At 34.8% G+C, this 20,518-nt stretch overlaps 1 protein-coding gene across 1 annotated transcript; it reads right to left on the bottom strand.

The window, feature by feature from the left end:
• Positions 1 to 2,147: 2,147 nt before the first annotated feature.
• LOC100980327 (UDP-glucuronosyltransferase 2B10-like) lies at positions 2,148 to 13,681 on the bottom strand. The gene is made up of 5 exons (XM_055111471.2): positions 12,961 to 13,681; positions 11,535 to 11,683; positions 7,328 to 7,459; positions 3,225 to 3,312; positions 2,148 to 2,385 (listed from the first exon to the last, which is right to left on the bottom strand). Exons 1-5 carry the CDS (start codon positions 13,679 to 13,681, stop codon positions 2,162 to 2,164), a joined length of 1,314 nt encoding a protein of 437 aa, XP_054967446.2. The 3' UTR covers positions 2,148 to 2,161.
• Between the last annotated feature and the right edge of the window lie 6,837 nt (positions 13,682 to 20,518).

Below are 20,518 nucleotides of genomic sequence, written 5' to 3'. Positions count from 1 at the left end.
TTATACATATCTGTTGTGTATATAATTGAGAGTAGAATTGCTGAGATAAAAGTGCATGCATAATTATGATTTACTTCTTGACTTTAAATTTTTTTGAAGTGTATTTTGTTAATTTCCAATATTTAAAGATATTTTAGTAATAGTATTTATAACATCCCTTACTTCCACTATGGCTGGATCATATAGTCTTTATGATATTGAATCTTTTTATATTTCCTAAGTCTTGATTTATTTCCCACCACATGCCACTTCAAACGACTATTAACTATTCGACATGCTCTACGAAAATGTGTCTTCCAGTTGATATATACGATACCTATATGTGTATTGTATATGTACATATGTGTGTGTATATCATTTTACATTATAAGATTCCATTTGTTAATTGTGTTCTTCAAATGTTTTATGTCCTTACTCATTATTTGCTCTTTTTTTAAAAGTCTGTTTAGATTGAGTGAAAGTATTTGTATAATCACATTTAAATCTACCACTTTGTTTTATATTTCTTTTCTATTTGTCCAAGCTGGTTTGTGTTTCTTTTCAATTATTTCCTATCTTCTTTAAAGGTATTTTGATCATTCATTATCCTTCTATTTTCTTTGTGATACAATATTTTTAAAGTATTCCTTTAGATGATACCCTCCTTACACAAAAACTTTATTGAGAGTAGTTATAAATGTGGAATTGATGGTAGCTGGACTCCACAAGGAATTTTGCACATTGTTATCTTTGGGGTGTGAATAAAATCAATTATTAAAAATTAACTTAAAATTATATTTTTTGTGCTTCAACGACCATCATCAAAAAGTAAAAGTTTGGTCACCCAGAATGGGAAAAAATGTTTAAAAATTATATATCTGATTTGACCCATAATATATAAATAGTTCTTAAAACTTAATAGTAAGACAAATAGCAAAGTTAAAAATGTTCCAAGGATTGGAGTAGACATATTTTCTAAGAAGATATATGAATGATCAATAAGCACATATAAAGATTCTCAACATCTTTAGCAGTAATGAAAATGCTATCCAAGACCAGGATGAGAGATAATTTTATATGCACTAAGAAGTCTGTAAGAAAAAGACAGATAATAAGAGGTTTGGCAACAGTGTGGAGGAATTGGAACCATGTTGTACTGCTGGTGGTAGTGATGAATGGAACAAGTACTTTGGAAAACAGTTTAGCAGTTCTTCATAAACATACAGTTCTCACATGAGCCAGCAATTCCACTTATAGTATCAACCCAAGAGAAAGGAAAACATATTTATGCAAAAACATGTGTAGCAATATTCATAGTAGCCTCAATTGGAAACAATCAAAAGGCCAATGAACTGATAAATGAACAACTAAATTATGACGTATTCGTATTACAAAATATTATACAAGTGTAAAAGGAAATTAAATATTAAAACACACAACAACATGAATTAAACTAAAAACCATAAAAAAAACAACAAAAAATTAGGCTAGGTGAAATGTCATTTACACAGTACCCTAGACTGTATGATTCCATTTATATGAAATATCTAGAGAGAATAATCTGTAGAGAAAGAAAACAAATTGGTGTTAGACTATGACTAGGCAGTCATGGGAGGTGATTTTGGTGTCATTGCAGTTTCTTTTGTGTTGATAAAAATGTTCCAAACTTATATACTGGTGATGACTTCATGACTCTGTAAACATTGTAAAAATATTTGGAATTTTTGCCATAAATAGGTGGGTTTTATGCTCTCAAAATTAAATCTCATTTTCAAGTCTGTTACAATAATGATAATAAAAATTAATTTTTCAGCAAGAAAATAGTTATATTCTGAGACATTTTAGATATTTAATTAAAACATTTTATTATATTATTTCAAGTTTATTCTTCCTTTCTACTATGGATTCATTATGTCAAATTTTTAAGAAATTTTTTTTATATTATCTATATCATTTTAAAATTATTTTTGTTTAGAAAATTGTTTCACTAGCTGGTTACTCACTAGATGTATGGGGTTTAAATACAATTTTTAAATAACAGATAAAAAATAAAAGCAGATTTGGGATTGGTTAAATCATTTAAATGCTTTCAAAATTACTCTCATAAAAAGGATGAAACTTATGCTAACTACTGACAAAAAAACTATCTATTAATACCACCTAATGAAAAATATTGTTCTACTCATGAAGGATCATTAATTACTGTCTTCAGTGCATTCAGCAGGTCTGTACTCGACATTGTGTTGAAGTCCACTCTAACAGCTGTTCCCTTGGCCTTCATGTGAGCAATGTTATCAGATTGATCAAAAAACAATGGAATGCCCCCCATAGGGATCCCATGGTAGATTGCCTCGTAGATGCCATTGGCTCTACCATGAGTTATAAAAGCTCTGGTTTTTGGATGACCTAGGATTGGATGAATTTTAGCAAAATTATTCATAGGAATAAAATGAGATGCACAATGAAAGGCTCTGAAAGTGACAGTGTTTTCTAGATAACACATTGAACTAATTTGCTATTACTTTTCAGACTTCAGAGGAAAAAACAGGTACTTGTGTTGGAGATGTAACTGAAGGCTATATGGTGTGTGTGACTTCAGACTGCAAAACTTAATACAAGATTTCCAGTTGGACTAATGAAAAAGAGCATTCTAGATTTTAAAAATGTGCACAAAAGAGGACAGCAAAGAGATGGGCATGAAATGAAGTGTTATTCTAAGTACAGTCACAGAGTGTGATATGTGGGGTATGCAAGGCAGCAGGCAGTGGGTTGGTGGTGGTGCTAGGATTGAGGAAAGACAGGTCACACTTCATCATGAAATGTGTCATTACTTTAAGATTAAGATTAGGAATTTAGTCCTCCAGAAAATACAGAGTCACTGGTGATAGAAGAGCTATTATATTTAGTGGCATTTGAAATAACCCTGCAGGAGAGGAAAAAACAGGTGTAAAGCTGTAGAAATAGGAGACAGAGGGACAGCCCGAGAAGATATTGAAAAATTCTGTGAGATATAATAACACCTGAAATGAAGATTCTCTCTGATTCTGACCGTGAAGAATGTGAGTGTATATCATAAAATGCTAACAATTATAGCAAATTTTTCCCCCTAGGACTGGAAAATAAATATAAAGAAGTTACATTTTGTTTTCCTTAACTAATATTCAATAAGCTTATTTCATGATGAACTATTAACACTCTAATATGCTGTTACTAATATATCCAGTATTTGTTCACCAGAGTTTTACCTAGAAGGTCATTCTGGGGTATCCACCTGTACAGCCGAGTATTGAGACCTAAGGCATCTGGTTTATTCCCATCAAATCTCCAAAGAACCTGTTACAGTAAAGAGAATATCTTATTCCATGAGTGGAACTCAAAAATTGTAGAATGTTAGAACTGTAAAAAGGGTAGGAATGAGATCAAGGGATGTTAGTAAACAAATCTACTCAAAGACCGATGTAAAAAGAATACCCACATTTTATTTTCTGAACTTTAATGATTTAGGTATATAAGAAACCATTATTTTCCAAAATAATACCTTAGAAAAATAAGATTATCAATGAAAAGTTCAAGTATTTAGAAAATTGTTATGTTTTTTAAAAGAAGAACTACTTGGGGCTAACCATCATATGCAGAAAAAAAGTTTAACATCACACATCATTAGAGAAATTCAAATCAAAACCCTAATGAGAAAACATCTCACACTGGTCAGAATGGCCATTATTAAAAACTCAAAAAATATCATGATTTTGGCAAGGTTGTATGGAAAAGGAATTCTTATACTCTGTTGGTTGGAATGTAAGTTAGTTCAATCATTGTGGAAGACAGTGTGGTGATTCCTCAAAAACCTAGAGACAAAAATACCATGAAACCCAACAATCCCATTACTAGGTATATAACCAAAGGACTATAACTTGTTCTTTCATAAAGATCCATGAAAGTATATGTTAGTTGCACTACTATTCACAATAGCAAGGACATGAAATCAACCTAAATGACCATCAATTATGGACTGAATAAAGAAAATATGATATATATACACTACAGAATATTATGCAGCCATAAAAAGAACAAAAATATGTATTTTGCAGGGATAAGGATTGAGCTGGTGGCCATTAGCCTTAGCAAACTAACACAGGAATTGAAATCCAAGTGTAACAAGTCCTCACTTATGAGTGGAAGCTAAAAGATGAGAACACATGTACACATAGACGGCAACAACATACCCTGAGATGTGTTGGAAGGTGGAGGATGGGAGGAAAGAGAGGATCAGGAAAAATAATAAACGAATATTAGTCTTAATACCTGGGTGATGAAACAATCAGTACAACAAACCCCCATGACACAAGTTTACCTATGTAAAAAACCTGCACATGTACTCCTGAACTTAAAATAGAAGTTAAAAATAAAGGTTAAATTAATTTAATTTAAAAAAAATATTCTTAAAAAAGTATAAAAAATTATAGGGAGTCATTGCAATTCTGGTGTAAAAAAACAGTAACAATTTAGTAATGACCTATATGTTTATTTGGTTTTATGTATTTTATATTAGTTTTCATCTCCAAATTTAATTGTAATGTATTCGTTTCTTTTTGAGTAATATGAGTAGTTTCAATATATCTACTTGTCTGTAGGTTATTATATTAGAGCCTGTTGTCCTTTGATTGACAAAATAGCAAGTCTATAAAATAAGCTACTTACAAGAAATAAATAAATGCTGCAAGGGTTTTATGTATAACTTCATTGGAATTACAAATTATCAAGCACTACTTCCAAGAAAAATTTCAAGTGACAATTTTTGTCACAAATTCAGAGTATTACCAACCGGTATTGCTAATTTTGGATTTTTTTGGCATAGAAATGAGGAACATGTTGGTATCAGGAATAAAAATAAAGCTTTTCAATAACCTCAAAATTGTATTTTGCTGAATTTGGTCAACAGATTATTAACACTTAGACAAGGTGCTACAAAGCTTTGACAACAGTGATTAATATGTTCTTCTATAGCCAAGACATTTTTATGTTTAAGTTACTAATTTTGAAGCTCCAAAGCAATCCTCATAAACTGAACAATAATTTTCAGTGTTTAATTTTATTTGCTACATCAGTGTTAAAGTAACTCAGGTTTCAGCAAAATTTAGAGGTCATTACAAGAAAGCTTTATCAGATAAGAAATTAAAAAGTAATTGACAAATTCACAAAGGTCACTGGTTTATTCTATATAGAAGAAAATATATTCCTACTATGTTCTATGGAGGGGGCATCTGAACCTGTTCCCCTGCCTGGCTTCCTTCTGTTTGTCTCCTTCCTATATTTCCTTCTGCTGCGTCCATTGGGAGGGGTTGTTAATCTGGTAGTTACTGCTGAGTCCTTGTGGGCCACATTTTATACTGGACAGGATCCACCTTCAGGTCAGGATCCATCTCCATCCTTTCCCTTTCATCTTCCTGCTTCAGATATTGGCTGGGCCCAGTCCAGCAGAGCAAGCTGCTTTTCCTCTTTCTCTAAATCTACCTGGCTGTGTGGGTACTTGGACTAGTTGTCTGTTGGCCTAGGCCACTCTTTCTCTGAATAGTAGCCTGAACATCATTCAGATAGGCCTATTCCAAAATGTAGAGGAAGTATCTGAGGCTGGATAATATGGCAAACCTAAACTGCATGATGCATGTCAGACTTTTTGAAATACCTGCTATTTGTTATTTTGCTAGTGAAGTCACCCACTAAAACCTAACTTTTTCTGATAACATCTGTAGTGTGTACAGTGCAGTGCCATCAGGAATTCTTAAACAAAAGGGTCAAATGACAGGGGCAGAATTTGGTGATAACTCTTACCTGACCCCAATAACATGATAATATCGATACTTCATCTATATTTCTTAAATAAATTTATTCCTGGTCATATTATTAATGCCAAATTTATTATAAATGAAAAACAGCCTCTATTATTATAGCATCATCCATGTATATTTTTGATTTTGAACTAATATCTGAGATAATTAGTTCTTTCCCAAAAGCTAAATTTTTAGGCCTGAACTTTCTTATTTGTCATATTCATAAAGTTTCTTTTAAAAAATTGTTAAAAACTTACCATACAGGAATATTGATTAATATTCTTAAAATGTTTGTTCCCTATGCTGAAGTAAAATACATTAGTGACATCTTCCAGGCACCATGTTTATAAAAGTAAAACTTCTAAGTCCTGAAATATACTGCAGTAGAGTCTCTAGTTTACTAGTTTACTTTTTTTGAGGCAGAGTCTGGCCCTGTAGCCCAGGCTGGAGTGCAATGGTGCGATCTTGCCTCATTGCAACCTCCACCTCCTCGGTTCAAGCGATTCTCCTGCCTCAGTCTCCTGAATAGCTGGGGTTACAGGCACACACCACCACTCCTGCCTAATTTTTTGTATCTTTAGTAGAGATGGGGTTTCACCATATCGTTCAGGGCGATCTCGATCTCCTGACCTCGTGATCCGCCTGCCTCGGCCTCCCAAAGTGCTGGGATTACAGGTGTGAACCACCATGCCCAGCCTATAGTTTACACTTTTAATCACAGGACTGGAATTCATTCTTTTTACTCCCCTACTCTCCACATGTGCCAGTTATTATTCCTATATTAATGACATTCAATCATGCTATACTACCACTGAACCTTAAATACAGTATATGCTGCATAATGACCAACAGAGCCAGTCTTCTCTATTTGTTGCCACATATTTCATATAAGCATTTGACTTAAAGTACAAACAGAAATACTACATTCCTTAATTGTAAACATTCACTAAGGGCTTCCAGAGTACAAGTAATAGAGGTGGCCCAAGAGTTAGTCAAGTGTTCTTCACCCATTGGATACTGCTGAGATTAGGAAAACTCTTTTGAAGAAAATTATCATAAATCTTACTTGTATTTCTACAGGGATGCAGTTGTGGATATATATTTTTAGTTGAAAATACCTGAAAGTCATTCTAAAGACTACATTAAGCACCATTTTCACTTAACTGAAATATATTGAGTTAAATTCAGCAGTAGGTATGACTGTTAATATCAGAAATTAAAAATAACTGTGGGTCTCAAGCTCCCTTTTGTGAATACATATGGAGTACTGAGTTCCCACTGATGCTAATAGGAACCACTCATGCATACCAAGGGTAGTAACTCCCCCAGGGCCACATGTAATCACTAAGTCTGAGGCACAACTATTACTTCTGTCAGTGGATGCTATACAAGCATATTTAAGGCTGTATTCAGCTATAAAGAGTTCAATCTACTCTTTAATATTCTTTGTATGTAGATCACAAACTTTAACAGCCTCTTTCAGTAGTTTTCCACACCAGTAAGGCACTTTATCTTACCTTTTGTGGGATCTTGGCAAGGGCTGTTGCAATTACATTGGCCCTTTCTGCTGTCATGTTACTGACCATTGACCCCAGAGAAAACACCGCAACACCATATTCTCCAGAGCTCTGTACAAACTCCTCCATTTGCTGTGGGAAAAAAAATGTTGCATCACAAAAGAGTATCACCACAGCAGGCACTGCTGAAAGAATTGGTACAAAATATCAAAGAGAGAAAATCCAGTATTTTGAGGAATTATTGGAGTAAATAATATTTTTTAACTGACTCAATCACTGTTTCTTTGCAAGAAGATGTATGAGATATTTGGCCTCTGTTAAGGATATTTGTGTAAATATGTGTGTGTGTGTAGGTATGTGTCTGTATGTGTGTAATGGAGAAAATAAATGGAACTATTACATTGTAGTTAGGGAGATAATGTTAAAAAATATACCCAGACTCTTCACTTATAATACTATAATTACTAATATAAGTTCTTGGAAAAGTGGCACCACTAGGGTTTAATTCTATATTTTTGTTCTACTAAATCACTTCTGTTTATTTCAGGTTTTCTGTAGAATTCTTTTAATTTGAAGCCATTAGTGGTTTACTTCCCTAACTATGAGCACTGAGGAAAAGCTACTTACAGTTGGGATAATTTTATATCTACATTTACGTTACTCTACAATGTTTTATGCTTCACTTAAAATTTGTCAGTTTTCCGGTAGCTTTTCAAAAAATGAAATAAAAAATAACAGTTGGTGGTTAAGAATCACTGACATTCTGGAGTCTAGTATTGTGATTTGGAATTTTTATGAATCAGTCCTTAGAGTCTCATTTATAATACAGAATTGTACAGTTTGTAGTTAGTAGTTGAATAACTGTATTTTTCAGGTTATTGTTTAGGTGGAGCACCTATTGCCCTGAAATCACACTGTTAAATTGATGTGCTATTTATAACTGCATGTGAGGAACTCTCATCATCACTTTGTTGTGTCTCAGAGGCAGCACTGGCACCAGAATAGAAGAGGCCACCAGGCCTTTCTGCAGGGGAGATCTTGTCTCTCTTTTGAGTAGCTCACGCACACCACATTACACTCCTGGTGAAGATGTGCTTGGCTGCAACTGATTGAGAATTATTCTGACTTGTGTTCCCCAACATATGCCAATATTTAAATTTAAATACTTTCAGATTTAATCATTGGGGTAAAACTTTTCCAAATGGTTTTTAAAAAAACAAAGAAAAAAGTGTCTAAATATTAACTGTGCACCACATATTATAGAGCTTTTTCTAAAATATGATTTTTAATCTTAAGTTAACATGATAGTCCCTGTACTATTCCACATAATACTTGGGGCATCTAGGTATTGTGTGTGATTGCAGTTACCTGTAGCCACATTTAATGTAACTCGTGTTCAGTGTTTCACCTCACTAGCTTGATGCCAGAGCCTTATTTTTCTGTGCAGTGTTTAAAGAATCTAACCTCTGTGTAGAGATTCCTCACTGATATTGACTGGTTGTTTCTCCTTTTGTGATAATATTATAAAAATAATACAAAATTAATGTAAGAAATTTTATAAAAGTATGAAAAGATTTTTTAAAATAATTTTTTTCTAAAATTTCTATCTAGAGATATTATTTATAGAAAATATGTATTATTTTATTATGGATTTTGTCCTATTTATATAGGTCAATGTACAGATGTGACACTTATTTAGAAAATTTTAATCTTATTGCATATACATTTTCTCCTGCAAAAACTTACCATCTTGTTATATTTATCATTTTCTAATTCACTGTATTTGTATTATGGCTGACAGCGTAATTGAACATTTCATTGATAAAATTATTTTAGTGCTATCATAGGCACATAAGTTTTTAATCATTATTTCATATAAGATGTTGGATTACTTCCAATGTTAATTTTGTGAATATTTTCCATAATGTTTCATAGGTACATCTTGATTTTTTTATTTCACATGACTATATTATAAAATTAATAACAATATGTATTTTTAAAACACCTGATATATTTTGTCAAGTGTCTTATTCTCTTAAAATATATAGAAATTATCTGAGAATTTAATATATAATTGAAAAGAAAGCAACCTGGGTTAGCAAAAATTTTACATAATAAGCAATTAAAGAACTGGTTTCACAACCATTGACTTGCATTCAAAGCTTTCTGCAAGTTAATAACAAGAGCTAGTATTAGTAATTACCACTAATGTACTACCAGTCAACCTTTTTTTCTTGTCCTTCTACACATCCTACTCTCTTCCTCCTTCTACTGGCACTATCAGTTTCCCTTAGTGTGAGTGGGGAAATCTTTCAAGAGTAGGGTAGAGTGGTATATATTTTTCATTAGTCTTACCTCATCGTTTGACTCTTGAGAAACTGACTATATAAAGCCCATACAATTTGCATTAAACATAGATACTGAGTTTTAACAATGGAATAAAATCTCAGTTTTATGCAAGTAAAAATGATCTTTTAAGAGATTGCATAATAATGCATTGAAGAAGCCTTCTTTGCACATATGTCTTAAAATGTGATGTTAATTTAAAATATATGAGGTTCTTCTTTTCCTTCAAAAAGAATGTAATCTTATACGCTGATGGTATTTTTTTCATATTGAAACTAAGGGCACTATTCAGACACAAGTGGTAGAAATTATTTGGTCTTTATTATGCATGCAGTGTTCATTATCTCTGTGCTTCTCTGTCAGTCACCTATGATGTCAAGACGAGTTCCCCCAGGAAGTCTTACTGAGTTGCTTGTCATAAGGCAGAAATCATCTGCTCTAATAGGGTATGTTTATGCTCTAAAATGTAAAATTCTGGGATCTCAATGCACAATGATTTAAATGCTTTATTAAAATCACGTGAACCCTGTGTTTGTACATATTTGAGGCATACATTTATATTGTTGAGGAAGTGTTTTAAGCTGGAATACTGGTGAAGATCCTATTACTTATGGAAGAATTTTAGAATTTCAACTAGCTTATCTTACTGTCACAACTGGTATGTCTACTATTAGTAAAGTCCACAGGGTATCTGTCATCTATGACTTTGCAAGAGAATATAACCTTGATGTGCTGAATAATCTGGTTCTCTTAAATGAGGAATGATATCTCAAGTGACTTTCACATGTTTAGTAGTCAGTAGTATTAGTAATAATCACAAAATAATCATAATTGCAAAATTAATAACATTTCTGAGTCACTGACTATATGCCAGAGACATTTTAAGTGTTTTGTCTGTGTTAATATTTTTTCCACACAACACAATATGAAGTTGGCACTATTTTTGTAAATGTAGGCATAATTATTTCTATCAACAGTGTAGTCCACTTTTTCATCATCTGCTACCTGAATCCATGAAAAATTTCCTGAATGTTTGGGTCTTTACAGTCTGGCCCTTCTGCAATTTAATCCATTGAATATCTCGGAGCCTTTTCTTAAAAAGAGAATCATTTCATATATCCTTATTTCTTAACTCTTTTTTTGGACTTTTTCAATGTTCTTAATAAATATTTCAACTCCTAATACGTATCTGGCTCTAATCTACCTCTTAGCATTGTCTGATTCTTAATCATTCCCTGCAAACTAAACCTGAGGACTTGAGAACTGTCCTGACCACTTTATCTGCTTTCCCTTTTTGTCTGCCTCTCCCCGTCATTCTTTTCCCTATTCCTGCTTATTGTTCAGCTCTCATCGTACTCATCAGTGACTCCAGGATACTTTCTATTATCTCCACTGATGCTTTCTTAGCATTGGGTTTTTCCTTGAGAAAATAATTTTTATATACTTTTCATTACTTACTTATATTCTATATTTCAAAGTAGAATGTAAGGTATGTAGGGACAGAAAACTGTGTCTATTTTTTTCTCTGAAAATTCTGCACTTACCTGTGTTTTGTGCTAATCTCTTTATAAATATTCTTTGAATGAATGACCAATACCTTCTTAGATGTTGCATAATCAAGACTTTAATTTAACCAACCCTATTTTCAAAGTTTCCTTAGTATTCCTATTTGTAATATGCATGAAACTCACATGCTTATGATGGTATCAACATGTACATGAGTTTCTAATTGGTATCTGCTTTACCCCACCTACTTTCCATCTTTTTTCAATGTAAACCAAACACTCTGAATGAAGGCTATAGAGTCATTTCTACTGAAACTTTGAAGCCAACAAAATAAAACCAATGAAAGTACGTTTACCTTAGGTAGGGGTTTGGCAGGTTTGCAGTGGAGTCCTCCAACAAAATCAACGTTTGGTAAGAATGGATGAGGAAATTTAAAATTCCAGGAGTTTTGCATAAGCCATATGTCAGCTTTCCTCATTGTCTCAGATAAGGTAGTGGGTCTTCCTGATAGGAATAAAGAAAAGAAGTGGATGACATAAGATAATTACTTTATGTAATTTTCTGAAAGGGGTTAGAATAATGTAGGCAAAAATGTAGGTAAGGTTTGTATGCTTTGAAAAATATATACATATAGGAATAATTTATTTTTTATGTATTCTATATTTTGCCATGTTTATTTATAAGAAAGGCAAAGTGGTGGGAGAATTGTGAGGTTAAGCTACATCTCTAATGTCAAGTCAGTATGCTCACAATTATTAAAATAAGTCATAGAGAATTAAACATCAATTTATTTTCTCTTTAAAACTTCAATAGTAGCCACTGGATATTTAAAAAAATCTTTGAGCTCCATAATCAATTAATTCTACTGTAACCATAAAAATAATTTTCTAACTAATAGTCTAGTTTACACAAATCATTAAGCTAATCCTTTTATCTTTGGTTCTTCAAGTTAACCGTGGACTATTTTGAGAGTTTGGCTGAAATCATTGTACCAACTACTCATTTGGATTCAAGCTAAGTTCTTAATAATATTAAGTAAAGATATTTGTAAATTATAGCTAGAAATTTTTGAGAAATTATTGAAATAGAAATCTGTACTCAACCTTAATCTGTCTCATATTTTTAAATAAAGAGACACAGTTTCAAATAAACTATATAGATATAACAACCTTCACACTTCAACGAGATGATTGGACTTTAAATAAATGATTTCCAATTCTTTAGTGAAGGAGTATAGAAACATTTGAAACTTCAAATTACCCTTATTGATTTTTGCATCTGAGATATAGACATTATCTCTCTCTACTGTGAAGACAACCTCCTGATAACATGGGAACATCTTTTAATTTCTAAATAAGAAAACTGAGGTTTACAAGGAAAAATTTTTGCAGTTATATAGATAGTTGTAGAAAGATGTGTAATTACTCATTCTAAATCTATGCATTCGGTTAGATGTTACTTGATGGAACTTGCTGTTTTTAAGATCTGAAACATTCTATGATAAAACAGATGTGTAATTACTTAAAGTCTTAGGTGTACTAATATATAGGTATATGATTTCCTGGGGTGTTCTGTATGAGTGATGGTCACAGCATTTTCACTGACCCTATAATTTAAGCTTTTCTATAATATTTGTGAGATTGATAGACCATCTTGTATTTTCATTTCATAAATTCACTTACCAAAAACTCCACTTCCTTGACTTTATGGCTTTGTACAAGTTCTGCTTCAAAGACAGAAAGAAGTTAGAGCTTCATGTTACTGATTGAAAAAATTCTTACCTAAAACTTCACTGTAAAAGTGATCCCACTTCTTCATATCAAATATTTGGTACCAAAAGTCAAAATAAAGCACATAGAGCATATTTTTTACCCTCTCCATGAAAGTCATTTGATCACTTAATTTTGACATAACAACAGGTACGTAGGAAGGAGGGAAAATAAATCCTCCACTATGCCTTTCAAATGAGTAGCCAGGAGTGAAGCTGTGACTGTACACAAAGGGTATGTTAAATAGCTCAGCCAGCAGCTCACCACAGGGAAAAGAAGGATCTGCAAAAACGACATCAAATCTTGACTCTTGTAGTTTTTTCGTAAGTTTCTTATTTGAAACTAAATCTTTACAGAAGTTTCTAATTATGTTATTATATGCCCACATGATTTCTTGTTCTTGTGAAAAATATAACCAAAATGTATCTTTTGGAATGTAAGGCCATCTCTTAATCAGTTGCATCGTGATATTCTCCAACTCAGTTTTAGTTAAAGATGTAGGATAAACTTCGAGTTTAAGAGTGGATGAGTCATTGGGATCAAAAAGAATGGAAGCTGAAGATGCCAGTACAGTCACCTCATGACCTCTCTGAACAAGTTCTTTCAGGATCGTCTTCATATTCATCCAAGGGCTGTACTCTGCGGCCCACACCAGCACCTTTCCACAACTCCCAGAGCTAAAGTAACAACTGAGTTGTATCAGCAGAAGAACTGATGTCCATTTCAGAGCCATCCTGGTGCAATGTGATCATTCTTTTCCAGTCACTGTTTCTTTCTCATACTTATATACAGGGATAAATCAATCAAGTTAAAACAAAGCTGCTTCAATTCAAAGTAAATACATTATATGAGCATCCTGAGTACATGGATGGCAAGGAGACAAAGTTCGATTACTTCATATTTACTCAAGAATATTTGATGTTTCTTTTATGTTTATATTTGCTGTCATCCACCTAAGTTTAATGACCTTGCAAGTATCCTGTTTTATGTAATGTATTTTGTAATAGTGTCAAGAACAGTGGCAAGTGAGAGAGTCCTGCAGGCCCCTTGACACAGAATAAGAGATGAAGTAATTATACAATGCAGATAGAATTTTTGAATATCGTGGTTCAAGGAATATCTTGTAAAACTTTGTTGAAGTATAATTCATATACCATATGATTCATCAATTATTATTTAAAATTAAATATTTCCAAGTAAGTTCACAGACTTGTGCATCCAACATAACAATCAGTTTTATCTAAAAAAAATCCTGTATATTAAATATCTTCTCCCCACCTGAATTTCTGCATCCACCCTGCACTGGGCAACCAGTAATCTAATTTCTGCCTCTACAAATATGCTTATTCAGGATCTTTTGAAAAATAAATGAAACTATATAATATGTGGTCTTTTGTGGCTGGCTTCTTCTATTTAGTTTAATGTTTTTAAAGGACCATCCATAGAATAGTGTATATAAGGATTTCATTTTTATTTCCAAATAGTATCAGATGCTACTTATAAACACAAATTATTTATTCATTCATCAGTGGATGGACATTGATTTTCTTGCACTTTTGGCCATTATGCATAGCGTTGATATTTTTATTGCCAAATAGTATCAGATGCTACTTATAAACACCATTTATTTATTCATTTATCAGTGGATGGACATTGATTTTCTTCCACTTTTGGCCGTTATGAATAGCGTTGATTAACATTGATGTACATGCTTTCTTTGGACATATTTTTATTTTTCTTGGGTATATGTCTAGAAACGCAATTATTGAATTGTGTGGTAAATATATAGGTAACCTTTTGAGGAATTGCTGGACTTTTTCAAAGTGGGTGAATAATTTTCTATTCTCACCAACAATGTATGAGGGTTTCAGTGTCTCCACCAACTTGCCAAACCTTGTCTTTCAAATAACAAAAAAGGTCATTTTTTATTTTAATTCATAAACACACTCTAACAGACACAAAGAAAGGAAAGTTTCCTTCCACATATTGGAGGGAAAAGTGAATAAATTAAATAATAACTTACCTAATACTTCACTGTAAAACTGATTCCACTTCTTTTTGTTAAAAGTCTCAAATGCAAAGTCAAAATGAAGAAAATGGAAAAGATTTTTCACCTTTCTATAAATGTATTTTGGTACTAAGTTCTGATATGACAACAGTTACATTAGAAGGAGGTAATGAAAGTCCTCCACAGAGTTCTTGGTACATACTGCCAGTTGTAAATGGATGATTGTAGACCAAATGTATAACAAATGTTTACCAGATTAAGCTGTTCAGATAGCAGCTCACTAATGAGAAGTGACATCTGCAAGAATGACATAAATTCTGGAATCTTGTTGTTCCTTGTAAGTTTCTTGTTCAAAACAGCATACTCACAGAGCTTTTGAACAGTATCAGAACATTCATAATATGTGTTTTTTGCATCTTTGAATCATATGCCAACAATGTACTCTTTGGGAACTTGTATGTCCACATCTTGATCAATTTCATAAAAATGAAATCAAGTTCATTCTCTGTAAAAGATGTGGGATAAACCTCAAATTTAACAGCAGCTTGTTGGAATCAATGAGAATGGAAGCTGAAGGTGACAAGCACAGTTACCTCATGGTGTTTCTGAGCAAGTTCATCAAGTATCAACATTAAATTGATATAAAGACTGTATTTCACTGGCCACACCAGCACATTCTCATGGACTCAGAGCTGGAATACAAAGGTCAGCATAAGAAACAAAAAAGCCCATTTCTTAGACAACTGTTAAAATGCTATCTTTCTTTATAACTTTCTCTAACTTGGTACATATCAATGTCAATCAATGTCATAATGATTTAAGTGTTGACAATAGAGGTTTTGGAAAGCAAGAGAATAAAGAAAAGGATGAATGATTTTGTGTTTGTATGTGTGAATAATAAATTTCAGTCTTATTGTAAATGTGGCTGTCTCCAGAACAAGAGATAATTTAGTTGTATATAAAGAGTTTCTAGTATAAGAAAGCATCATTTTGCCAACAATGAGGCAGTGGTGTGATCTATTCTTATTTATCTAAACATTCTCAAATAGACCATCTTCATTTTCTCTATGTAGTTTCACACTTATTATATTAGCTTCATTTCATGTTCCTTGACATTGTTTTTCTGACTGTAGAAATTCCTTTTATTTTTATCCAAACAGATATGTTTTAAGTACAATTACAGTTACTTTGCTTCATTTGAAAATATTTTGTCTAAATCACAATATTTTCCTTTTCTGAATATTTGCAACATTGCTTACGTTTCTCACTCTTAGAAAGTATTTATCTTCTAAACGCCTACTACTGAACTTGTTTCACAGATTGCCTTGTAATTCAGGTAAGTTCTACTTTAAAAAGTCTCACCAGAAATTTACATCAAAGTAGAATTAGGAAGGAAAAGATGCATGTCACAAAATAGATAAATTTGTTTTTATTCTATTAATAATCTGTTAACCTGAAATGAGGTAAATCTTTCTTAAAAGGATATTTGAACACAGTTTGTGAGCAAATATTGCCAGCAGAGTGGCAATATTGCTCAACATTTTTAATGTCCTTGAGTGCATGCTTTATGTGTCACCCAGATTTCCCTTTTGGGAATATAGAAATTACTTTCCAGATGATGAAGTGATTAAAAACTGACATACCTCACCTATAAGCTTTCTCTCAGTACATCTCTGCTGAAAGCTATCTAGCATGTAGTGACTTTTCCAAGACAGCCCATATCCAATGACTGGTCACGTGTAGGACTCTAAAGGCCCATTCTCCTCATTTCAATTTGGACCAACTCTGAAGGGCTAACCACAAGCCTCCTCACCTAGAAAGCAAGCAGACTCAGTTTTTCAGCATCTCAGGGAGCCTGCAGTGGTGGTCCAGTTCCTTCAGAGAGTCTGTGAATTTTCTCCGCTTTCCTGGTGTGTTCCTGCTGTAATCCTTGGAGAAACAGTTCATGACATGAGTCCCAACACACTGCTCTATCCATTAGAGTAGAAGCTGCAAACTAGTCCTGCCTCCTTTTCATCATCTTAATAGTATACATCTGTAGCATCCTTCTATGTCATTTTTCTATCTTTGTTGGTTTAAAGTCTGTCTAGTAAGAAGTTAGAATTGCAACTGCTGCTTTTTTCTGTTTTTTTTTTTATTTTCTTGTTAGATTATTTTCCATTGGTTTATTTTGAGCCTATATATGTCACTGCAGGTGAGATGGGTTTCTTGAACACAGCATATCAATGGTTCTTGGTTCTATAATCAGCTTGCCCCTCAGTGTCTTTTGATAGGGGTGTTAAGCCCATGTATATTTAAGGTTAATATTGATATGTGTGGACTTGATCCTGTCATAATGATGTTAGCAAGTAATTTTGCAGACTTGTTTATGTGCTTGCTTCACAGTGTCACTAGTATGTGTACGTCCGTATGCTTTTGTAAAGGCTGGTAACACTCTTTCCCACCCCCCGCCCCCCAAATTCAGTGCTTCCTTCAGAAATTTTTGCAAGGCAGGTCTGGTGGTAACCAATTTCTTCAGCTGTTGCTTGTCTGAAAAGGTTCTTATTTTGCTTATGAAGTTTCATTAGGCTGGATATGAAATTCTAGATTGCAATTTCTTTTCTATAAGAATGTTGAATATTGGCCGCCAATCTCTCCTGGCTTCCGGGGTTTCAGCTGAGAAGTCCATTATTAGTCTGATGAGCTTCCCATTGTAGGTAATTTGGCCTTTCTCTCTAGCTGTCTTTTACATTTTTTTTTTATTTTGACTTTGGAGAATCTGATAATTATTTGTCTTGAGGATGAGCTTCTCATTGATTATCTCACTGGGGTTTTCTGATTTCTAAATTTGGCCTCTCTAGCTAGATTGGAAAAGTTCTCATGAATGATATCCTGAAATATACTTTCCAAGTTGATTTCATTGTCTCCATCTATTTCAGATACACCAAATACTCATAGACTCATTCTTTTCACATAATCCCATATTTCTTGGAGGTTTTGTTCATTCATTTTTATTCTTTTTTCTATATTATTGCCTGCCTGTCTTATTTCATAAAGCCTGTCTTAAAGCTCTCATAATTTTTTTTTCAGTTGGTTTATTTTGCTATTATTTTTCAGTTGGTTTATTTGTGATTGCGTTATAAAAGTCTTGCGGTGTTCTTTTCAACTCTATGAGGTCAGTTACATTTTCTCTTTACAGGCTACTTTGTCTGTTAGCTTCTGCAATGTTTTATTATTATTTTTAGCTTTCTTGCATTGGGTTACAATATACTCATTTAGCTCAGTAAACTTTGTTTATATCCCTGTTTTGAATTTTACTTCTGTCATTTCAGCCATCTTAGCCTCAGCCCAGTTCTAAACCCTTGCTGGAGAGGTGATGCTGTAATTTGGATGAAAGAATGCACTCTGTCTTTTTGAGTTTTCACTGTTCTTGCACTGATTCTCTCTTATTTTTGTGGGCTTATCTGCCTTCAATTTTTGAGGTTGCTGGCCTTTGGATTTTTTTTTCTTTTATTCTATTTGATTGCCTTGAAGGTTTGTTTGTGATATAAGGTGGATTCAGCCAACCGACATTGTTTGTAGAGGGGGCAGAGTTCAGTTCCCAACTCCTGGACGGTATGCTTTAACTCTGATGGACTTGCATTGAGCCCCAGCTTTGATCTCTGGCTTTTCAAGGCTTTAAGTCTACTGCACTAGGGTGATCAAGGTGCAACAAGTGCAGCAGAGTGCTAGTGAGTGCAGGAGTGTCTGCCTCTTTCTGAGTGTTCACAACAGTGGCAGAAGCAAAGCAGTTGGAAGGGGAATGGAAGACCCCTGCTGGAGACTGTGTGATGTTACACTGGAGGTGGTGTTTGTTTAGGGTGGGGTGATTGCCAGCACAAGTCTGGGTGCCTTCTCTGTGCCCTGCAAGCAGAAGTGATCACTCAGGGTATGGAAGGATCCCCTGTCCTCTATGCAGCATCAGAAAAAGGTGGGCACTGGCTTGACAGGGATTTCTGGTTCTGTGCCCATCAAGGCTCTCTTTGCAGTGTTGCAAAGGCTATCAGTGTGATTTGAGTGAATGCGGTGGGGGTTCATGGAGGGATGCACTGCACTCCTGTGTGCTGGTAGGTCAAGTACAGCAAAATCCACCCATGCAGGCATGCACTCAGCAAAGTGGTGTGAGGAGTTTCTCAGGGGAAAGGCTCAGTCGAAGCTGCAGTATGGGAGGGAACATGCAGACTGGTACACAGTTGTAGGGACTGTGTCACTGGAACTCTCTGTCAGTCAGGCCTGGTCCTCTGTTGCAGAAACTATGGTTGTTTCTGGCTGCCCTGTAAGTAGGCATGGCAAGGCTGGGGCCCCAGGAGAGGGTAGAAGATCAAGGAGTCTCAAATCAGACCAGCCTCATCTGATGTGCAGGATCACCATGCAGGGATCAGGTCTGACTGTTACCCAAGGGCTAGGGTCTCTTATTCATGAAAGTTGAACTTACAGAGATGGCCACACTGCTACAGATTCTCCTGCACCCACTGCTCTGGGCTCCACATCAGTTGGCTTGCTGCTTTGCTACTTTGTTTGTTCCTGTGGCTTCATCTCAGAGAGATGCAAGCCAGCAATGGCTCAGTGTCTTTGCTCCTTTGTTTGTCCAAGGGAGTCAAGGAAAGTTTCACTGCAGATGCAGTGGCTGAGAGGCTTTTTGTTTCCCCAGTGGCTCTCTCCAAGGAGTTGCCACTTTGCTACTAGCTGGATAGATTGGGCAGGTGTTGGCTAGAGACCCAGGCCTGGAAGATCTGCATGATGAGGACATACAGGAGCAGGCAACCACATTACACTCTGATCATTTTTCTGTAGGGCTGCTGTGTTATGCTAGGGGCCACTCCAGTCACTATTCACCTCAGATTTTTTAGTACCTGGAGGTATCACCAGTGAAGGCTGAGAAACAGGAAAGACGGCAGCCTGCCCTTTTCTCTGGTAGCTCCATCCCAGGGAGATATGGACCTGTTTCTGCCACAAACATACCTCTAAGAGGTGGCTGGAGACCCCAGTTGGGAGATCAGACCCCTAGTCAGAAGGAATGGTATCAGGGACCTGCTTAAGGTAGTCTAGCCACATTTTCATAAAGCAGCTGTGCTTTGCTGGGGGTACACTTCAGCCCTCGGTTGCCTTGGACACTCCAAAGCTAGAAGGCTGGAATGGCTAAGTTGCCCAAACAGCAAAGATGTCAGCCTGCCCTCCCTCCTGGGGTCTCTTTACCAGGGATGCCTGGAACCTCTGTCAGCCTGTGAATACCAGTGATGGTAGCCAAAAATCTCTGTGGGGAGTCTCCACCCAGTAATGAGGACGAGGGTCAGGAACTCAATTAAAAAAGCAGTCTGGCCCCATTTTTATATGGCTGCTGTGCTGTTCTGCTGTATCATTTTCACCCCAGTCAGCATGGGTTCTTCAAAGCTTACAGACTGGAATTGATAAGTCACTTAAACAGCAAAGATGCCAGCCCGTAACTCTCTCTGGGAGCTCTGTCACAGGGAGTTTTCAAATCTCTGTAGACACAAGAACACTGGTGGGAGTGGTTGGAGTCCCCTGTTGGGAAGTCCCACCCAG

Source organism: Pan paniscus, chromosome 3, assembly GCF_029289425.2.
Source record: "Pan paniscus chromosome 3, NHGRI_mPanPan1-v2.0_pri, whole genome shotgun sequence".
NCBI classification, from domain to species: Eukaryota; Metazoa; Chordata; class Mammalia; order Primates; family Hominidae; genus Pan; species Pan paniscus.
The sequence above is the reverse complement of the archived record's forward strand: the minus strand, read 5'-3'. Positions and strand labels throughout refer to the sequence as shown.